The following is a 17,050-nucleotide window of genomic DNA, read 5'->3' on the forward strand; positions in this document are numbered from 1 at the left end:
GGTGTTGAGACTTCTTATTGTGTTTACCCCAGTCCAATGCCAGCATCTCCACATCATAACTTCATGGAGCAGCTCAGCTGTATTAATTTAAAGTGTGCAATTTTATGTTGGGCCTAATTGCTCAGGCCTTTGTTCATTTGAGAACATGAATCATAGAATCCTTACAGTGCAGAAGGAGGCCATTTGCCCCAACGTGCCTGCACCGACAACAATCCCACCAAGACCCTATTCCGATAACTCCAAGTTATCCTGCTAGTCCCCTTGCCACTAAGGGGCAATTTAGCATGGCCAATCCACCTGACCCACACATCTTTGGGCTGTGGGAGGAAACTGGAACACCCAGAAGAAACCCATGCAGACACAGGGAGAATGTGCAAACTCCACACAGATAGTAACCCAAATCAGAGATTGAACCTGGGCCCATGGCACTGAGAGGCATCAGTGCTAACCACCATGCCACTTCTGATCAAGGCTCATCAAAGAAGCTTCCTCATGAGCTCTGCACCTTGTTCCCTATGAGAGAGGAATTAATCGTGAAAAGATGGAGTGATACTGGGTGGCCAGCAATTTATCCCCACCTCTCACTATACCAAGCATTGAAGCAACAAGGTTTAGGGCAGAGGAATTCTTGTACTGGCCTCCATGTATGCAGACATAGAGAGACATATATAGCTGAGCACCATGCACTGTGCTCAAGCCTCGTCAAAGCAAAGAACCACTTTGAGTCACACAGTAGGATTTAAACTAAACTAGAATCAAAGCAAAGGTAAATTAACTAAGGGGAACCAGAGAGTAGGACCAGTCAGACTCAAACAGTAGGCAGGGTGGGATTGCTAATTAAAGAGTGTTTGGTGGACTGAAACACGTTTGTTTCAATGCCAGAAGTGTAACAGGTAAGGCAGATGAACCTAGAACTTGGATTAGTACTTGGAACTATGATGTTGTTGCCATTACAGAAACTTGGTTAAGGGAAGGATAGGATTGGCATTCCAGGATACAGATGTTTCAGGCAGGATAGAGGGGGATAAAAAAGGAATGGGGGAGTTGCACTACTGGTTAAGGAGAATATAGAACAGAATAATAGGGAGTGGAATTGCTTGATCTTGGGTTTGGACATAGCTTGGCACAACATTGAGGGCCGAAGGGCCTGTACTGTTCTATGTTCTAATCTCATAACTGTACTGCAGGAGGACATCTCAGAGGGCTCATACAGTGAGGTAATATGGGTAGAGCTCAGGAATAGGAAAGGTGTAGTCACAATGTTGGGGGTTTACTATAGGCCGCCCAACAGCCAGCAGATGGGGGAACAGATATGTAGGCATATTTTGGCAAGGTATAAAAATAACAGGGTTGTTGTGGTGGGAGATTTTAACTTCCTCTATATTGAATAGGGCTCACTTAGTGCTAGGGGCGTAAATGGGGCAGAGTTTGTAAGGAGCATACAGGAGGGCTTCCTGAAACAGTATGTTGATAGTCCAACTAGGTAAGGGGCTGTATTGGATCCTGAGCCTGGCCAGGGGGTTGGGTTTCAGTAGAGGAACTGGAGAGGCAAGGTAAGATTTACAAAGATAACAGAAATGCATACTTCGAATTTCTATCATCTTGAAAACTGGATGTGAGATGATCTCACAAAGCTTTTTAAAATTATGAAAGGTTTTTATTGAGTGGCTATGGAAAGAAATTCCACTTGGGGTAGAGCATAACGAGAGGCCATTGGTATAAGAAATCCAGTAGTGAATTCAGAAGAAACCTGTTTACCCAAAAAGCAGTGAGAAAATGGAACTTGCTATCACTGCATGTGGTTGAAGTGAATAGTTACATACATTTAAGGGGTAACTAGGCGTGCATTTAAAGCAGAAAGGAATAGAGGGTTATGATGGTAGATTTGCACGAGGTAATGTAGGGTGAAGGTTCAAGTGGAGCATAGACACCACAGATCATTAGGCCAAATGGCCTGTTTCTGTTCTCTCTATGCTGTGCATGCTCTATTTACTCAGACATTAATAAAGACATTAGTAAAGTCGATATCAAGTTCTGCTAAGTCAAATTGAAAGTAAGTGGAATTTATTTTGACAGAGACTAAATACCATGATACTAACTGCAATAAATTGTAGCTTTGTGACCAATTACATCTTACAGTTTCCATATGGTGTCTCCATCAGGGTTTGATTTTATCCAAGGGAAGAAACAGTCACAAGAATTTGCCCTTTGCCTTTGTTGGATAATTATTTAGATTTTAGTAGGATTAGAAGGAAGCTTTGGCTGCAACAAGATTGGAAGGAACAGAAAGGGTTAATAAGGCAGCCTGGCTGAAATATCAAAACTTGCTGAAGGAAGACAAACGGAAACAAACTTCAATAAGTGTCATCCCAGACAAAACTAGGCAGTCACCAGCTCAGGTGCTACTCTTCAGAGATTGTAGTAACAATGAAGAACCAATACCATTTACCATAACAATGACTGGAGATAATGTAAAGGATCCATTGTACCTCTGGAAAACTAATAAAGCGTCAGGGTAACTGTAATAATTGATATCCACATTTGAAATTTATATGTTAGAAGATATTTGTAATGCTTTGATATTACAATTATTGTAATTTTGTATTATTGATTATTGTCAACCATGGGAGAACAAGGAGCTTTCTGGCATTCCTAATGACTATGTCTGCAGGAAATGTGATCGCCTGCATCTCCGCACAGACCACCAAGTTCAGTTGGAGCAGCAGCTGGACACATTGTGGAGTAAACAAGGGGCAGACGGCGTGATAGAAACTAGCTTCAGGAAGGTGGTCGTACCACAGGTTTGGACAAGTAGATTGGTGACCGCCGAGAGAGGCAGGCGGATAGTGCAGGAGAATCCTGTGGCTATTCCCCTCTCAAACAGGATACTGTTGAGGGAGATAGCCTGTCAGGGGAAGATACTAGCAGCAGCCCAGGCTTCTGGCACCACAACTGGTTCTGCTGTAGAGCAGGGTCGAGCTAAGTCCAAGTAAGTGATAGTAGTAGGAGGCTCGAAAGTCAGGGGCCCAGACAGGTGTTTCTGTGGCCACAAACGAGACTCTAGGATAGTGTGTTGCCTCCTAGTGCCAGGGTCAAGGACGTCTGAGTGGGTACAAGGTATCCTGAAACGGGAGGGTAAACTGACAGATGTCATTGTCCACATCGGTGCTAACGACAAAGACAGCAAGTGGGAAAGACAATTCAGGAAGTTAGGTCGGGAGCTGAAAAGACCTCTAGGGTAGTAATCTCAGGATCACTCCCCGTGCCATGTACTAGTGAGGCTTGGAACAGGGAGATAGTACAGTTGAACACGTGGCTAAAGAGTTGGTGTAGGAGGGGGGCTTTAGATATATGGATCACTGGGATTCTTCTGGGGAAAGTGGTACCTGTACAAGAAGGACCATTGCACCTGAACTGGAGGGGCACCAATATCCTGGGTGGGAGGTTTGCTAGTGCTGTTCGAGAGGGTTTAAACTAGTGTGACAACGGGGATGGGAACCGGAACAGCAGTCCAGTAAGTGTAGAGACTGGGGAAAAAAGGGAGCCTGAGATAAACATAGCACAAGATAAGAACAGGCAGAGGAAAATATTCTGGCTCAACAGGACTGTAGGTCGGGAGTACGTTTTCTTCAATACAAGTAGTATAACAGGCAAGACAGATGAAATGAGAGCCTGGATTACTGCTTGGAATTATAAAATTATTGCAATTACGAAGACATGGTTAAAGGAGGAACAGGACTGGCAGCTGAACATTCTGGGATAAAGTTTTAGATGGAACAGAAAGGGAAGCAAAAGGGAATTGCATTGCTGATTAGGGAACAGATCGCTACTGTGTTGAGGGAAGGGACATTGGAGGGATCGTATAGTCAGGCATTATGGGTGGAGCTCAGAAATAAGGACAAAATCACAATGTTGGGAGTGTACTATACACCTTCCAACAGCCCACAATACAGAGGAGCAGTTATGTAGTTAGATACTGAAAAAGGTGTGAAAAAAGCAGGTTAGTTGTGATGGGTGGTTTTAACGTCTCCCATGATAACTGGGACTCCCTTACAGCCAGGGGCTTAGATGGAGAGTGTTGTTGGGGTACCTGAGGTGGCCAATATTGCCTAAAATTTAGACAATTCAAGATTCATTAAGCCAGTGTCTCTATATCAAAGACATAACTTTTATTTAAGCCAGTGGCTATCGGTGTTCATCAGAAGATTAAGCAGTTCTGACAGAGCAGCAAAACCTCTCCGATGAATCTAACATACACAATCAAAAACAGATCAATTATAGTTTTTTAAAAAATCATTATTGTCTTTCAATAATTTTAAATCATTTTCAGGATTCACATAACAATAATACTTTTCAAATACTTTAGCCAACCGAATTTCACCCCTCAGCATAATCGCATGAAATCCAGAAGCTGACTCCTCTCTTGGCTGACCCTACACCCTAGTTGTCTAGTAGCCTAAGACACTCAGCCCAGAGTTCAACTGAATATTGAATACAGGAGTTGGGATGTCTTGCTGAAGTTGTACAAGACATTGGTAAGGTCACACTTGGAATACTGTGTACAGTTCTGGTCATTCTATTATAGAAAGGATATTATTAAACTAGAAAAAGTGTGCAGAAAAGATTTACATGGATGCCACCGAGACTTGATGGTTTGAGTTATAAGGAGAGGATGGATAGACTGGGACTTTTTCCCCTGGAGTGAAGGAGGCTGAGAGGTGATCTTATGGAGGTCTATAAAATAATGAGAGGCATAGGTCAACTCGAGAGTCAACATCTTTTCCCAAAGGTAGGAGAGTCTAAAACTAAAAGACGTAGGTTTAAGATGAGAGGGGAGAGAGACAAAAGGGTCCAGAGGTGCAATTTTTTCACACAGAGGCTGGTGAACGTCTGGAACAAGCTGCCAGAAGTAGTAGTAGAGGCGAATACAATTTTGTCTTTTAAAAGCCTTTAGACAGTTACATGGGTAAGATGGCTATCGAGGTATATGGGCCAAATGCAGGCAACTGGGACTAGCTTAATCGTTTAAAAAAAAAGGGCGGCATTGTCATATTGGGCCAAGGGACCCGTTTCCATGCTGTAAACCTGTATGACTCTATGAACGTTTTCATGGGTTTCCTTAAAGGTCACTGTCTAACGAGACTAACTCATGACACCATGTCTGGGCACCAGTCCATCTCGTCCGGTCAGTGAATAAATCCTATTCATGAAATATGACTAAGTATTCTAAATGTTGTGACTGATAAAACTTGCATATTTCCCAGATCCAAATATTCTCTCAAAACATAGCTTTGCTTTTACAACTTCTACCATGATGCCTTGCAGAAAAATGATTTTTTGACTAATATTGACATTGTCTAGAGCGATCACACACCTAGTCCAGAACTTGATTTTTTGCAGTTGTAAATGCGCCTAGTTTGGGGGCGTTTAAGAGATCTGTGGATAGGTTTATGGACGAAATGGGATTGGTTTAGATTAGTGGGTTAGTGTTGTTTTTTTTTAAAAAGCTGGTCGGCGCAACATCGTGGGCCAAAGGGCCTGTTCTGCGCTGTAATGTTCTATGTTCTATAAAGTGAACAATATTCCTTAAAATCAATAATACATTCAAAATATCAGCATATGTTTTACAATCATAATCACTTGCTTCAATCAATTACTACATCTCATTTGTATAAATTGCTTTCTGTTAGGTCATAAACTTATTTTAAAAGTCATTTAACTGAATGTTGTTAGTTCTGTCAGTGTGTTAACGTCTACTGGTTTAAAGATCTTACCATCCCATTAAGCAGTCCACTTGCAGACAGCAATTTGTTAGATGTGTCCAGGAGGGCTTTTTGATACAGCATGTTAACAATCCAACCACAGAGGGGGGGCATACTAGACTTGGTATTGGGCAATGAGCCAGGCCAGGTGATCAATGTCTCAGTGGGGAGCATTCTGGGCTTAGCAACCATAAGATTTTGGGTAGTCTTGGATAAAGATAAGAATGGCCTTTGGGTGAGGGTGCTTAATTGAGCGAGAGCCAATTACATCCAAATTAGACAGAAACTAGGGAATGTGGATTGGGAGTGGCTATTTGAGGGCAAATCTAACTCTGACATGTGGGAGGCTTTTAAAGGCTAGTGGATAGAAATGGCAGGATTCGGGAACCATGGATGACAAGGAAAATCGTAAGCTTAGTCAAGAGGGAAAAGGAAGCACACGATAGGTTTAGGTATCTAAATACTGATTAAGCCCTTGAGGAGTACAGTGAAAGTAGGAAGGAACTTAAATATAGAATTAGGAGGGGCCATGAAATGTTTTTTAGCAAACTGGGTCAAGGAGAATCCCAAGGCTTTTTATACATACATTAGCAGCAAGAGGATAGCAAGAGATAGAGTAGGCCCACTTAAGGTTAATGGAGGTAAATTATGCGTGGAACCACGGGAAGTGGGCAAAATCCTTAATGAGTACTTTGTATCAGTATTCATTAAGGAGAAGGACATGATGGATATTGAGTTCTGGACTAGGTGTGTGATCGCTCTAGACAATGTCAATATATCAAAGGTAGACAAGGCCCCAGGGCCGGGTGGAGTCTACCTCAGATTACTGTGGGAGGCAAGGGGAGAAATAGCTGACGTCTTAAACAACTATTTTCACATCCTCTTTGACCAAAGGCAAGGTTCCAGAGGAGTGGAGAATAGCCAATGCTGTTCTCTTGTTTAAGAAAGGAAGCAGGGACAATCCAGGAAATTATAGGCCAGTGAGCCTGGCGACTGTTGGGGAAGCTTTGGGAGAAGATACTGAGGGGCAGGATATATGCACATTTGGAAGAAAATGGAATAGTTAGTGACAGGGAGCATGGTTTTGTATAGGGAAGGTCATGTCTCACTTGATTTGAGCTTTTTTTTTTGAAGAGGTGACAAAAGGTAATTGATGAGGGATGGGCTGTGGATGTAGTTTATATGGACTTCAATAAGTCATTTGACAAGGTCCTACATGGCAGACTGGTACAAAAACTGAAATCACATTGGATTTGGGGTGAGCTGGCTGGATGGATACAGACTGGCTTGGTTATAGAAGGCAGAAAGTAATGGTGGAAGGGTGTTTATCGGAATGGAGATCTGTAGCTAGTGGTGTTCTGCAGGGATCAGTGCTGGGACCTCTGTGTTTGTAGTATATATAAATGATCTCGAGGAAAATGTGGGGAGTCTGATTAGTATATTTGCGGATGACACGAAGATTGGTGGAGTTGCTGATAGTGCCAGGGATTGTCAGAGGGTACAACAGAATATAGACAGATTGGAGATTTGGGCATGAAAATGGGAGATGGAGTTTAATCCAGACAAATGCGAGGTGATGCACTTTGGAGGATCAAATCTAGGTGTGAATTATACTGTAAATGGCAGAACCCTTAGGAACATTAACATTCCATGCAGGTCCACAGTTCCTTAAAAGTGGCAACACAGGTGGCCTAGGTGATGTAAAGTATATGGCATGCTTGCCTTCATTGGCCTCAGCACTGAGTACAAGAGTTGGGACGTCATGTTGCAGCTATATAAAACTTTGGTTAGGCTGCATTTGGAGTATTGCGTGTACTTCTGGTCCCCACGCTACCAGAAGGATGTGGAAGCTTTGGAGAGAGTGCAAAGAAGGTTCACCAGGATGTTGTCTGGTCTCGAGGGTGTTGGCTATGAGGAGAGGTTGAATAAACAAGGATTATTTTCATTGGAAAGACAGAGGCTGAGGAGAGACCCGTTTGAGTCTACAAAATTATGAGAGGCATAGACAGATTTAGGGTAGGCAATGGCCTAGTAATATTATCGCTAGACTATTAATCCAGAAACTCAGCTCTGGGGTTCTGGGGACCTGGATTCAAATCCCACCTCAGCAGATGATGGAATTTGAATTCAATTAAAAATATCTGAAATTAACAATCTAATAATGACTATGAAGGCATTGTCGATTGTCGGAAAACCCCATCTGGTTCACTAATGTCCTTTAGGGAAGGAAATCTGCCATCCTTACCCAGACTGTCCTACATGTGACTCCAGAGCCACAGCAATGTGGTTGACTCTCAACTGCCCTTGGGCAATTAGGGATGGGCAATAAATGCTGGCCAGCCAATGACACCCATGTCCCACAAATGAATAAAGACAGGTTGGATAGTCAGAGACTTTTTCCAAGGATGGAAGCGTGAATTACAAGGCGGCACTGGTTCAAGGTCAGGGGATCGGGGGTGGGGGGAGGTGTTGGAGTTTAAGAGAGATGTGCGGGGGATGGTATTCACGCAGAGAGTGGTGGGTGCCTGAAATGCATTGCCAGAGGTGGTGCTAGAAGCAGGCACATTAGCAACATTTAAGAGATATCTGGGTGGGTACATGAATAGGGAGGGAATACAGGGATACGGACTAAGGAAGGGCAGAAGGTTTTAGTTAAGGCATTATGATTGGCATAGGCTTGGAGAGCCGAAGGACTGTTCCTGTGTTGTATTGTTCTTACAATGAGATAGACGTAATCAACACAGGATATGAACAAGAGAACAGTTAAAGATTAAGACACACACGACAATGGAGATAGCACAACATGGCAGAAGCAGAACTTTAGGATAACAAAGATGATGACTAAACTTCAGGCACAAGAATGCTGCAAGAACCCATGTGAGAGCAGAGTAGCTTGGAAGCAATCTTGATTTACAGCTCTGAATGCTCTCCCTCATGCATGTTGAACAAGCTTGAATAAACCATTTCATTGAAGCTCTATAGGATTTTGGAGACTCAGTTCATTTGTTATTTTTCAAGACAAAATAGGATAAAAAGACAAAAATACAAAATCAAATGCTGTGGAGATAAAGAAAATCAGCAATTTAAGCAACATATGCCTGAAATGTCCTTGGAACTGATTCAGCCTAATCACTAGACAGGCAGTATAATTGGGCTTTCTGCCACATATCTAATAAAAAACGGACCCAGGGAACGTTTTGTTAAAATCAAAGACAATTAATGCTCAAATGTACCAAGGTTTAAAACGGCTAAAACACAGTCAGTTTAAATCAGATCACCAAAAACTTAATACCAGGAAATGAAAATCTTGTTCTTACAGTTGATGGCACTAGCACACAGACTGATAAAATTTTAAATTAAAAAAAATCTTTAACTTTGTTACAATAATGAACACAATTAATGTACACCATATACAAACTGAAAAGGCTACTGCTCTTTAAAGTTAAACCAAACTACACATTACTACAGATCAAAATCAAATTCACCATTAGCTGAGTCTTTTCATTATTTGGGGGTAATACTTCAGGAACAACTTTTTTGCAATCTCAAAGGTATTTCCCACTGGTTTGTCTGGATATTTTACTTTGTTTACAATAAACTTTTTCTCCAATTGAAGGACAATTTGATTGAAATGGGATTGATCAAAGAAAATTCTTTCCTCAAGACACTTAATAAGTGTCGACACAAAGAGATCCCAACGTAGTGCATAATAGTCACTAACCAAACCACCCCACTGCTTATTGGCATAGTCTAAAAGATTCCCATCTGGCCCCCAAAGCGTGATTTGACTACGAGCATTGAATTCATATAGGTCGGCTTCTTTTTCATTTGTTGCCAAGGACCGAGCGGTTTGTATCCAGTGGCCCAATAGAAAGTGCCGGTCGCTGGACAGGAGGTCGTCAAGTTCAGGTAGCAAGTCATGCACTAAGGCATTTCCTGAAGTCTGCAGCCCCACGATGGAATATTTCAAGAATGCTTTCTTGATGTCTTCATAAAATTCTGAAACTAATTGCTGAACAGATTGTCTCGTCACATCGACAAGGTCATATCTGAATGTTTCACTAGAGAACAGATCAGGAACAGCTGTTTGCATCCGCCACCATGCTTCATAGACGTTGCTTTTATTGTACCACAAATTAGTATCTAATTTCAAAGAAGGTTTGTGAACTAATGGACTTCTGTTGTGGTCTGGTCGATAGAAAGTATTATTATAGACGCTTTGGAACAACAGCAGCCATGCAGCTGCAGCATCATCATTTTTCTTTCCATACCGTCTCTGTGCATATGACGTAACCCATTCTGTGAGGTTTAGAGGCTCTTTGCACCAGCCAATTTCATTCATTAGCTCATACACCACATCATTCTGTTCAATTCCTTCTGGTGTTATTCCTGTACCCACCATGGTCGAATTTGGGAAAAACCTAGCTTCAAAAGGCCCTTTATTTATAGTTTCTACTGTTCCATACATCCCTGTGTTACCTCCAAAATTATGCAACATGCACCATATGAAAGGTTGTCCATAGAAAGACTCAGTGAAAGGATATGCTGGTCTACTGTCAGCAAATAAATCCAGAATAATCATCCTTCCCAATGGCACTCCATGCAACAAAGCTTTGATTTGGGTTGGCTGCCAAAATGAAGGTCTGTTCACAAATAGCCATCCTTGCATGAGCCAAACTGCCAATGGGTCCACTGTGAGAAACAAAGTATATTCAAACAATGAAGTTTAACTATGCTGTTTAACATTGACTGTTGTAAAGGAGTATTGCTCTAGAATGTGAGATGTATAAACATATTTCAATCATTTCAATTCTTTAACTGAATGTTACATAATTAAAAGAGTCATAAGCAAAGCTTTTCTGTTTATAGCCAACATCATTACAAGGTCATAAGAAGAAAAACCATGAAAGGTATCTATGTATAGACAACTTGAAACTGTCTTTTACTCTGCCTTGACTTTACCTGTAAAATATCCAATTCTCCCACTTTACACATATTTAGGACAAACTGAATTAAGCAGCATGCATATATGAAGTGCTACTTTTTAAAATTCAGAAAATGTTCCAAGACACTTCACAGAGAGGGGTAAGAAAAAACAAGAAACGGAATAACACAGGATGAGACAGTGCAATCATAGAAACAGATAGCATAGGATGAAACCTTTGGCCTGTGCTATTGGTTAGCTTCTTTCTCCATGGCCTTGTAATTTTGTATTTGAGATCATGAGTCATTTCTCAAAAATAAATTCTAAGGTTTCATCTGTTCTTTTGTCAATGACCTGAAACCTATGCATTTTGGCCTACAAATGTCCCTCCCAGTTGAAACACATTTGCCTTATTACTGTATCAAAGCCTTATAATTTTGAGCACCCATACTAAATTTTCCCATAACCTTGTTGTTTTGAGAACAATCCCAGCTCCTCCACATAATTTAAGTCCTGCATCCCAGTATCCATCTAGTAATTCTCTTCTGACCCCGTCCAAGGTTAAAAGATAACCAACCTATTCCCACTTTTCAATCAGAAAGACAGTACGCCTAGCTGCCAAAATGAAGGTCTGTCCACAAATAGTCATCCTTGCATAAACTAAACTGCCAAAGGGTTCACTCTGAGAAACAAAGTATATTCAAACAATGAAGTTTAACTATGCTGCTTGACAACTCGTTGGAAAAAGTTAAAAACAGCACTTACAAAATCATAATATAATTGGGCAGTGTCAGTCAGAATAACTGATAAGGAAGAATCATTGGATATTGTGCATCTTTGAAAAGTATTCAACACAGAGTAACAGTCACTATATAAAGCTAGAGCTCTGAGGACACAAGGCTGCAAAGAGGCAAACAGGTTAAGTGACTGAAATGCAAGTTAGCAGATGAAATATTAAGTGGGAAGTATGAGGTTGTCCAGTTTGGAAGTAAGAATTGAACAGACTCTTCAGTATTTTCTAATGACAGAGCTGAACGTTGAGATATTAAACTAATATGGCATAGAGATGGCAACCTTTGCAAAGATCAGAACGGGGGAATTAAGAGCAAGAGGAAAAGACAAGACGAAGAATAGGGAAAGTGATAGGCAGAGATATCAAGGGCCAGAGTCAGATAAGGACCGAGTACAAAATAGTAGGAAAGGAAAAAGAAATGTTGAAAGTGTCAACCTTAAAGTTTTGCATCTGAATGCTTGGAACATTCAAAATAAAAGGGATGAATTAGGTGCACAGATAGGTGTAAAGAGGTATGACATAGTTGGCATTACAGAGACGTGGCTCCAAGGTGAGCAAGGTCGGAATTAAACACTGAAGACTATTCAGTGTTTAGGAAGGACAAACAGAAAGGAAAAAGGTGGTGGAGTTGCTTTGTTGATTAAAGATGATATTGATATGCTCCTAAAGAATGATATTAGCATAGATGATGTGGAATCTGTATGGGTCAAGTTAAGAAACAACAAAGGGCTAAAAACATTGTTGGGGGTGGTATAAAGACCACCAAACTGTAGTGGTAATGTTGGGAAAGGCATTAAACAGGAAATCAGAGATGTATGTGTTAAAGGAACATCTGTGATTATGAGTGACTTTAATCTACATTTAGATTGGGAGAGTCAAATTAGTCACAGTACAATAGAGGAGGAATTTCTGGAGTGCATACAGGATAGTTTTCTGGAACAATATGTTGAGGAACCAACAAGGGATCAGGCCATATTGAACTGGGTGTTGTACAATGAGAAAAGGATTAGTTGTGAGAGAAGCCCTGGGAATGAGTGACCATAATATGGTAGAATTTTTTGTCAAGGTGGGTAATGATGCAGTTGATTCTGAGACCAGAGCTCTGAATCTCAATAAAGGTAACTATGATGGTACGAGGCATGAATTGGCTACAAAGGACTGAGAAACATTACTGAAAGGAAAGACAGTGGGCAGGCAAAGGCAGGCATTTAAAGAACTAATAGGTGAACTCCCATTGTTGTTTATTCCTGTTTGGGGCAAGACTGAAGGGAATTCTGGAGAATAATAAGGGTCTGAGTACACAGCCTTGTGAGACACCGGTGTTGAGGATGATTGTGGAGAATGTGTTGTTGCCTATCCTTACTGATTGCGGTCTGTGGGTTAGGAAGTCTAGGATCTAGTCACAGAAGGAGAAGCTGAACTCTAGGCCACGGAATTTGGAGATGGGTTTTGTATGAATAATGGTGTTGAAGGCTGAGCTGTAGTCAGTAAAGAGGAGTGTGACATAGGTGTCTTTGCTATCCAGGTATTTCAGTGCGGGGCCAGGGAGATGGTATCTGCCATGGACCTGTTGCAGTAGGATGTTGGTGAGACCACATCTGGAGTACTATGTCCAGTTTTGGTCTCCTTATTTGAGGAAAGATGTGTTGGCATTGGAGGCATTCAGAGGAGGTTCACCAGATTGATTCCAGGGTTGAAAGGGCTGATGCATCAGAAAAGATTCAACAGTTTGTCTTATACTCACTCCAGTTTAAAAGAACGAGAGGGGATCTGATCGAGGTATATAAAGTTTTAAACAGGATTAATAAAGTAAACGTAAACCTAATGTTTTATTTTATGGGGCAATCTCGAACAAAAAGTCACAGGTAAAGGTTAAGGGGCAGTAAATTTAAAACTGAGATGAGCAGGAACTATTTCTTGCAGAGGGTGGTGAATTTGTGGAACCCGCTGCTCCCCTAGTGCAGTGGAGTCTGAATCATTGAATGGTTTCAAGAAAAAGATAGATTTATTTCTAAAAGGGAAAAGGGGAACAGATGGGGAGATGGATTTGAGACTAAGGAGAGATCAGCCACGATCTGGTTGCAGGACGGAGCATGTTTGAAGGGCTGAGTTTGCCAACTTCCGATCCTAATTCTTATGTTTTTAAATTAGGATTTTCACTGAAAAGACAAAAGCTGAGGTGAGACCTGATAGAGGTCTGAAAAATTTTAAGAGGCATAGACTGGAGGACAGTCAGAGACATTTTCCCAGGATGGAAGTGTCAATTTCACGGGGGCACAGGTTCCAGGTGAGAGAGATGTGTGGGGGAAGTTTTTCACGCAGACTGTGTAGGGTGCCTGAAACATGCTGCCAGAGAAGGTGGTGAAAGCAGGCACATTAGCAACATTTAAGTGGCATCTGGAGGGGTACATGAATAGGGAGGGAATGGAGGGATACAGATCGAGTAAGGGCAGAAGGCTTTTTTTTAGTTTAGTTACAGGAACATTATCAACATGGATTTGGAGGGCCAAAGGTTCTGTTCATGTGCTGTACTTATCTTTGATCTTTGTTCTGACAGATATGTCAATTATGCTCAGTAACCGATGTGTGAAATTGCCACTCAGCAGTTAACCCTTGGCGTACTGACCTCTTATTCAGTGACTGCAATGGTTTCCCTGCACCATTTTCTGAGAGGGTGAGCACATACACTTCCCCGACAGAGGGCAAGGACAAACAGGCCAGCAGAGCACCATGATCCTTCAGATGTGGGTGTTGCAGCTGCTTTACATCCCTTCTTTGCCCCCTCCCCCCACCAACTTGATAGGGTACCATACAGAGCTTCAGAGTTAACCTAGGGACAAATGCATGAAAGCTCAGGAGACAGGAGCGTTGCCAAAGCTATGGCCACTCAGTCAGGTTGAGTGGGAAAGGGTAGTGTTGGATCTTGTTCATTCTGAGAGGTTGAGGGAAGGATCCTGAAATGGATGACCAGCACAGTAGTCAGCGTCCATCGAGGCACTGCCACCAGAGTTGAATAGGAAAAGGGGAAATCATTGGAGGCAAAATCTTATCACTAGCTGTCTGTCTGTCTGTTCCTTCACAAGAACATAAGAATCAGAAGCAGTAGTAAGCCACAAGTCCCTTTAAGCCTACCCTACGGTTCAATATGATCATGGCTGATCTCTTGCAGTGATTAGCACGGGAGAGAGACAGAACCTATGAACTGGCTATCATTCTTACTAGTATATTGTGAGAAGACGTCAATGGACACAACTGACTCTCCAGGAGCAGAAGCAAAATCTTGGGGAGGAAGGGATGGCAAGACCTCTTTTGGCACCTTTGACAACCCATGGTCTACAGATAGTGGCTGACCTTCCTTCTGATGAGCGACAGCCAGTATTGGCAAAGACTTTGCCTGATCAGAGACGCAGTGACTCAGTGATGCCACTTTCTTATTAAGGTTGGCACCACATGACTTTGAAGGCACCTGCTTCCTGTGACTTTGAAAGTCACAGCTGCCCCTAAGCTTTTATGCTACTGACTGCTTTCAGGGCTTCATGCACGACTTCTGCAGCATCGCACATGTCTGCTCATAAATGCATCAAGGAGATGACACACTTACACTTCACAAGGGCTCATAACTACATCCATTTAGATCGGGATCAGGCTAGCCAAGACACTGGATTAATAGGATTCGCTCAGATTATAGGCTTCCCACAAGTGCAGGGAGCCATTGACTGCACCCAAATACCAAATAAATCAGTAGCTTTTACAAGAAGAAATAAATACAAATGCTTTAAGGGCTAGTCCACAAATTTAACTTAAAATGTAAATGTAAATGCAGGAAAAAACACCCTGAATATATGGGGGAAGCTTCCACTTATATGAAAAAGATTCTTAAGATATTATTTTGAGAACATTACCTTGTGTCATTGATTTGAAGACTGCATTGCTGATAGCGGATAAATATTTAGGGTCTGAAGAGCTCGGGGTCATTTCATTGAATGTATCAGCACTATAAATATGGTTAGTGCCAAATTCTTTAATTTGTTCCAACAGAAACATCTTGCCTATTCGCTGAAAGAGGGAGGACTTGGAATCCAGCAAAAAGGAACAAGAGTAAGAACAGTTCAAATGTCCCCAGCTCCCTAGTCTTGTGATGTTTTCTTCAGGAAACAATCTGAAAAATAAAAGAAGAGCTATATTTAAAAAAATAAGTTTTTATTATAGCCTAAAGGCATCTGGAGTTTTATCTTCCTGATCTGGGAAGCAATTTATCTTCCCCATCTGGGCCTAGCAGATTGTCCCATTTTGCATAACCCACCCAATTTTCATGCAATCAATAACAATGACATAAAGGTAACTAGGAAAGTAAATTCTGAAGAGGACGTAAGGATGAATATAAATAAGTAAAGTGAATGAGTACAGATCTGGCAAATGGTGCGTAATGTGGGAAATGTGACATTGTCCATTTTGACAGAACAAATAAAAAGCATATTATCTAAATGGTGAGGGATTACAGAGCTCTGAGTTGCAGGAGAACTTGGGAGTCCTAGTGCATGAATTGAAATAGTATTCAAATGCAGCAAGTAATTAGCAAAGCTAACAGAATGTTATCATTTATTGCGAGGGAAAGTAGGGTTATTAGGGTAGATAGGAACATGAAGTGAAGGCTAAAATTAGATTGACCATGGTCTTACTGAAGGCAGAGTGGACTCAATGCCAAGTGGCTAGACACTGTAGCCGTTACAGAGGTGCCAGAACAAGGAACTAAATATAGTCTCCAGGAAAGATGAGGAAAAGGATACAGAGGAGTAACTTTTACGATTAAGGATGAAATCACTCCAATGATAACCGAAGATAGAACTAAGGGTAAGAAGGCAGTAGCCTCCCCTTGCAGTCATCCTAATATGATCCTGAGAGTTCTGCTGGCAGGAACATCAGCTCCTAGTAGGTCTAACCAAGCCAGATGTTTCTCTGGGGTAAGGTCAACAAAAAACAGCAAACTAGTCCTCCAGGCAACTACCTCACCCTGTAAAAATATCAAGTTACACAAACTACAAAAAGCAGCCTTATGTCTCTCAAGGGACAAAGAATAAGTAAAAGTAATAGGGCAGTACAGATTTATGGCCAGGATTTCCTCCTTATAGCAGGAGTCACAGTGGGTAGGGATGGAAAATATCATGAGAGCATGAAATGAAGAAAAAAGTATAGCACAGGCACAGGCCCTTAGCCCTCCAAGCCCATGCTGATCACGATGCCCTAACTGAACTAAAAAAAAAAATCTGCCCTTACTCGGTCCATATTCCTCTATTCCCTCCCTATTCACATGCCCATCCAGATGTCTCTTAAATGTTGTTGATGTGCCTGCTTCCACCACCACCTCTGGCAGCACATTCCAGGCACCTATCACTCTCTGCGTGAAAAACTTTCCCCCTCTCACCTTGAACCTGTACGCCATTGTAATTGACATTTCCATCCATGCTGTCTATAACTCTCAATTTTGTAGATTTCTATCAGATTTAGCCTGAGTCTTCATCTTTCCAGTGAAAATAATCCTAGGTTATTCAACCTCTCCTTATAGACAAAGCC

The 17,050-nt window shown here is 41.6% G+C and overlaps 2 protein-coding genes across 2 annotated transcripts in view; one reads left to right on the forward strand and one right to left on the reverse strand.

Annotated features, from left to right (window-relative positions):
• LOC145359156 (bone morphogenetic protein receptor type-2-like) overlaps positions 1-17,050 on the forward strand; it is a 215,339-nt gene that overhangs the window by 21,150 nt on the left and 177,139 nt on the right. The window lies entirely within an intron of this gene.
• The window catches only part of naglu (N-acetylglucosaminidase, alpha), a 60,552-nt gene continuing 45,529 nt past the window's right edge, over positions 2,028-17,050 (reverse strand). Inside the window, exons 5-6 of the mRNA XM_080213372.1 lie at positions 15,382-15,638; positions 2,028-10,454 (exon numbers count right to left, since the gene is read on the reverse strand). Of these exons, the coding sequence (XP_080069498.1) occupies positions 9,250-10,454; positions 15,382-15,638 (1,462 nt within the window). The 3' untranslated portion in view covers positions 2,028-9,249. The remainder of the gene's footprint in view (positions 10,455-15,381; positions 15,639-17,050) is intronic.

Source organism: Carcharhinus amblyrhynchos, chromosome 27, assembly GCF_965287045.1.
Source record: "Carcharhinus amblyrhynchos chromosome 27, sCarAmb.v2.hapA, whole genome shotgun sequence".
Classification (NCBI taxonomy): Eukaryota; Metazoa; Chordata; class Chondrichthyes; order Carcharhiniformes; family Carcharhinidae; genus Carcharhinus; species Carcharhinus amblyrhynchos.